We start from the raw sequence: 4,667 nt of genomic DNA on the forward strand, positions 1-4,667 counted from the left end.
TACAGTCCTTGACCCTCTGAAACAGATGCTCTATAATCCTGAAGGCATATGGGTTGAAGCCACCAGCTGCTTCATGGGAGAATGATGCGCACTCTCCTTCTGTGCAGTTAACTGTCTCTGAAGACCTGTTGGAGGGTCAGCTTTGGGTTGGTTCTGACTTTATGGTACACAACAGTAACAAAAACAGAGTATACAACAATAATAGCAACTACATTTATACTATTAAAACATGCAGGTATATTTTCTCAGTATTGTTGTAATGAGGTTCCATGTGTTTCCTAGGGGAAAAGTGTCATCAGTGGGGGTTTGGATGCCTTAGAATTCATTGGGAAAAAGACAATGGATGTAATAGCAGAAGGAGATCCTGGATTTAAAAAAACCAAGGGCCTAATGCACCGAAATTCTACATTGTCTCAGGTACTATTTGTCTTTACCAGTTTACTACCTGTTTCTCTTTTAATTTGAAATTTGCCTTTGCTAATTTAGGAGCTTGTTAGTATTTCCTTTAAAGGTAATTTTGTCATAGGCTTTTTGTTTTGGTATTTGACAATGAAAGAGCTAATGCTTAGATAAATGCCCAACCCTAATTTTTACTGTTCTCTTTGTTCAATAAGAGTTTCTTATCATTGAGTTCAAGATTCCAAGTCCTGTCAGAGTTACTTATTACGTTCATACTTTGAACTACTTTTGGCCAAACACCTGGCTTTTTTCTTGTTACTTGTTTACACTGTCTAAGACCAAATAGCAGGTGATCATTTTCTGTCCTTTAGCTTCTGAGCCTGTCACATTTTAATTGCAAAACCAAGAAGGAAAGCGCAGTCCTCTGTATTGTAACTCATCTCATATTTGCCTCTTTCAACTCTGAAAACCCATCCTTGAACTCTCATTACTTGCTACAATGTGAATGCCTCCATATCCTTTCAGGTTTTAAGAGAGGCAAAGGAGAAAGAAGAGCTGGGGACCTCCAATGAGGTTACCATGGAAATGGAAAAGAAAACTCATTATGGACTTCTCTTTGATGAATTTCAAGGCCTTTCTCATCTAGAAGCTCTGGAGATGCTTTCCCGAGAAAGTGAAATAAAGGTAATTCCAAACCAAGAATCTCAACTGGAAAATGTCTTCAAGCAAAAGAATGCAATATAGTTTGTTTTCTCCTTATAGAAACAGAAGGTAAAATGCATTTCAAATACAGATGCTTGAGGCTCTGAAGGAATACTACTCTTAACTAGAAAAGAAACTAACGTTTGTGCTAATTGCTAGGAATACAGTGAATTATGTGTTATTTCTTAAAGCAGAAAGGACCTATTATTAACAGATCTGTTTTAATTGTACATCTGCTGCTTTTCTTTCTCCTTGTCCTTTCTCACTAGTTTATTTAATTTAACTTGCTAATTTTGATATAAGTACCTGTTCATTGAAGCTGCAATTTGGATATAGTTACCTCTTACATTTCAGTGTTTTCAGTTCTTCATTTCCTTTTTGTAGGCAGTCCCCAGATGATGAATAAGATCTGTTTCTATCTTTAAGTCAAATTTATATGTAAGTCACAACAGTTAGGCATGGTTTGTATCTAACATTAGTTAGCAAAATGTTTGTTTTAGTTTGTAGTGTGTTTTCTGTGCAGAAAAAAAAGTTAAACATTTCTAGATACACTAAGACATCTTTAACATGATTATACAGTAATAACAATAACACTGTTCTGATGTGAGTTACAAACCTCTTCCCTTTATTGTTAGGAAACATTGTTCAAATTTTTGATGTGATAGACTTTACAGCTACTGTTGCTTTGTTGTTAATGTGCCTAGTGACCCTATGTATAATAGCCCTAAACCCTGCTCTGCCTTGTTTCAATCTTATTGTCTCTGATACACCCACCCTCATTACCCCAGTTACTGAAACAGTCTATCTCATTGAGGGTCTTCCTCTCCCGCAATGTCTCTCCACCCTCCCAAGCATGACATCCTTCTCCAAGAACTGATCCCGCCTTGCAAAATGTCCAAAGTATGTCACATGAAGCTTTAGAATCCTTGCCTTCAAGGAGCAGCCTGGCTTCACCCTTTCCAGGATGAACATGTTTGTTCTCCTAACAGTCCATTCAATACTCTTCTCCAGTACCACAGCTCAAAGGTATACAACTACTATAATTAACACATTGCCGTAAATGATGGCTATATGTGTTTCTAAGCACGGTCGTCAATTTAAAAGTGTGTGACAACGTGTTACACCAAAAATAAGGCTCACTGCTATCTAGTTGATTCCAACTCAGAGCAACCCTGCAGTACAGAGTAGAGCTGAAATCCTTATGGAAGCAGACTGCTTTCTTTTAGTCCTGTAAAGTGACTGGTGAGTTAGAATCCCTGATCTCTTGGTTATTGGCTGAGTGCTTTAAACACAGTCTTCCTAATTACCACTTTTTTATAACAACCACTTTTTTGTGTTAATATTTGTACAAGGAATCTTTGTATTGACTGGTAAATTAATAATCTTTATTTCAATTTGATCTACTGTCTTTATCCTTCTGAGAATGGTTTCCTTTTTTCCACCCTTCCACATGTTTTATAATCTCCTGTCCATCCAGGTGAAATCTATTCTTAATTCTCTAAGTGGAGAAGAATTAGAGACTCTGAAACTGGAACTTGAGCAACTCAAAGAACCATTTTCCCTAGCAGAGTTCTGTGAAGAAGAAGAAGAAGAGAAAAAAGGTAATTTGGAAATGTATCATCTCTATGGGGAGGATGCGTTATGTTTATATGCAGCACATTGTTTGCTCTTGAAATAAATCATGTTCTTTCTAATAACTTATTTACTTTTTTCTGTGGAGATTTTCCCCACAAACTTCTCTACAGTCTTATCCCTAACTAGGTATTGATGTGGGCCGACAGATTTGTGCCCATGTCTCCCACCACTCAACTCTTTGTAGCTTCTTTCAGTCTAATAATGTAGAAATCTTGCTTGCGTTTTCAGTTAGCGGACTACCCCTGTGAGATTCCTGCTTTGATTCTCAGTGGTAATTCCCATTAGTTTTTATACTCCTAGACGCTTCTGACCTTTGTGATTCTGGATCTTGTCTTTGAATTGAGCCATATAGGGCAACTCTGTCTTCTTGCCAGTAAGAACGGACTTATACCTCACCTCCATTGGATTTCTGAGGCTAGAAATCACAAGAGAGGAGATTTTTCATCTTTCTCATGTGGAACTGCTAATGGATTTGAACCACCAGAGAGGTGGAGGTTCATAGTGCAACACCATATTAGTTTGGATTAATAGTGCATCGCCCTAGTAGTGTGACTGCTCCACCAGATTCCCTAGATATCTGCTGTTATTTACCTAAGTTATAGGTGATAAATGTTTTTTTTTAAATCCCATATTTCAATATCTGCAACTCTCAGGAAGTAGAAATGTAATAAATACTCATTTTTTCAGAATTATAGAAGAATAATTTTCTGAGTCTTTAAATCTTAATCTCTAAAGTTGTTTTATTTTTAGCATTTTGGGTGGGAATATTTCTACGATAATATTACCCACTCAAAAAAACCGGCAAAATGTACTGCTGTCGAGTCAGTTTTGATTCATAGCAACCTTCTATTGAGTTTCCAAGACTGTATCTTAATGAGAAGAGATTGCTCATCATTGAGCTGCTGGTGAATTTGCACATCTGAAGAGCAACCTTTTGGTTAGTGCAGCACATTATGAACTGTGCCACCGGAGCATCTGTATTACACAGTAGCTATACTTCTAAAAAGTAGAATCTGATGAATAAAATTCTAATTTTCTTGATGAAACACTCAGTTATAAACATAATGTGTAAATAGAAACACTATCTTAGGGTCTATTAAGACACACAAGACCAATCACTTTAAGTAATAGCTTAAAACAGTGGTTCTGCAGATAATAGAGCCCTAAGAGTCTTTTAGTGAATCTTTAAGGTCAAAACTTTTTAGATAATAATAATATTATTTATTCCTGTTCCTATATTTACATTTGCACTGTATTGATGGTGCAGAAGCAAGAGTGGGTAAAATTTTTGGTGCCAGTCAAGTTACTGGCAGTAATTGTGGTACTGATTGTTGTGGTTATGTGCTGCTGAGTCCAGAATAAACTCTCATCTGACTCTCTAGGGAGTTGGCTTTCAGATGCTTTAAATCATTCTGATAGGTATTATATTTTTACTGCCATTCATAGTGAAAAAGGAAAAAAGAGCCAGTTTTATTAATAAAGCAGTAAAAGTGACTTAACGTCGTTGTTGTTAGGTGTCATTGAGTTCAGTACAGTTTGTAGAGACCCTCTGTCCTATCATTTGCTGTCCTAATATCATTAATATCACATGTAATAGTTGTAGCAGTACATTGGCAGGGAACTGCCAGAAATTCTACCTGCATTCAGAAGAGGCAGTGGAGCTAGGAACATCATTGCTCCTATAAGTTGGATCTAGTTTAAAGCAGAGACTACTAGAATGTTGTTTATCTTTCTTTTATTGACTATGCAAAGACATTTGACCCCAGTGATCATAACAGGTTTTAGATAAATTGGGAAGAATGAGAATTCCAGAACACTTAAAATTGTACTCATGTGGAACCTGTTCAGAAGGTGGTCGTTTGAGCAAAACAAGGGGATACTGATTGGTTTAAAATCAGGAAAGATCTGCTTCAAAGTTGTATCTTTTTATT

The 4,667-nt window shown here is 36.6% G+C and overlaps 1 protein-coding gene across 1 annotated transcript in view; it reads left to right on the forward strand.

Annotated features, from left to right (window-relative positions):
* FAM114A2 (family with sequence similarity 114, member A2) overlaps nt 1-4,667 on the forward strand; it is a 49,640-nt gene that overhangs the window by 18,149 nt on the left and 26,824 nt on the right. The window contains 3 exon segments of the mRNA XM_006894748.1: nt 283-417; nt 925-1,083; nt 2,579-2,702. Coding sequence (XP_006894810.1) covers nt 283-417; nt 925-1,083; nt 2,579-2,702 — 418 coding nt within the window.

This window comes from Elephantulus edwardii, unplaced genomic scaffold (genome assembly GCF_000299155.1).
Source record: "Elephantulus edwardii isolate Elephantulus edwardi_28Jun2011 unplaced genomic scaffold, EleEdw1.0 scaffold00149, whole genome shotgun sequence".
Taxonomy (NCBI): Eukaryota; Metazoa; Chordata; class Mammalia; order Macroscelidea; family Macroscelididae; genus Elephantulus; species Elephantulus edwardii.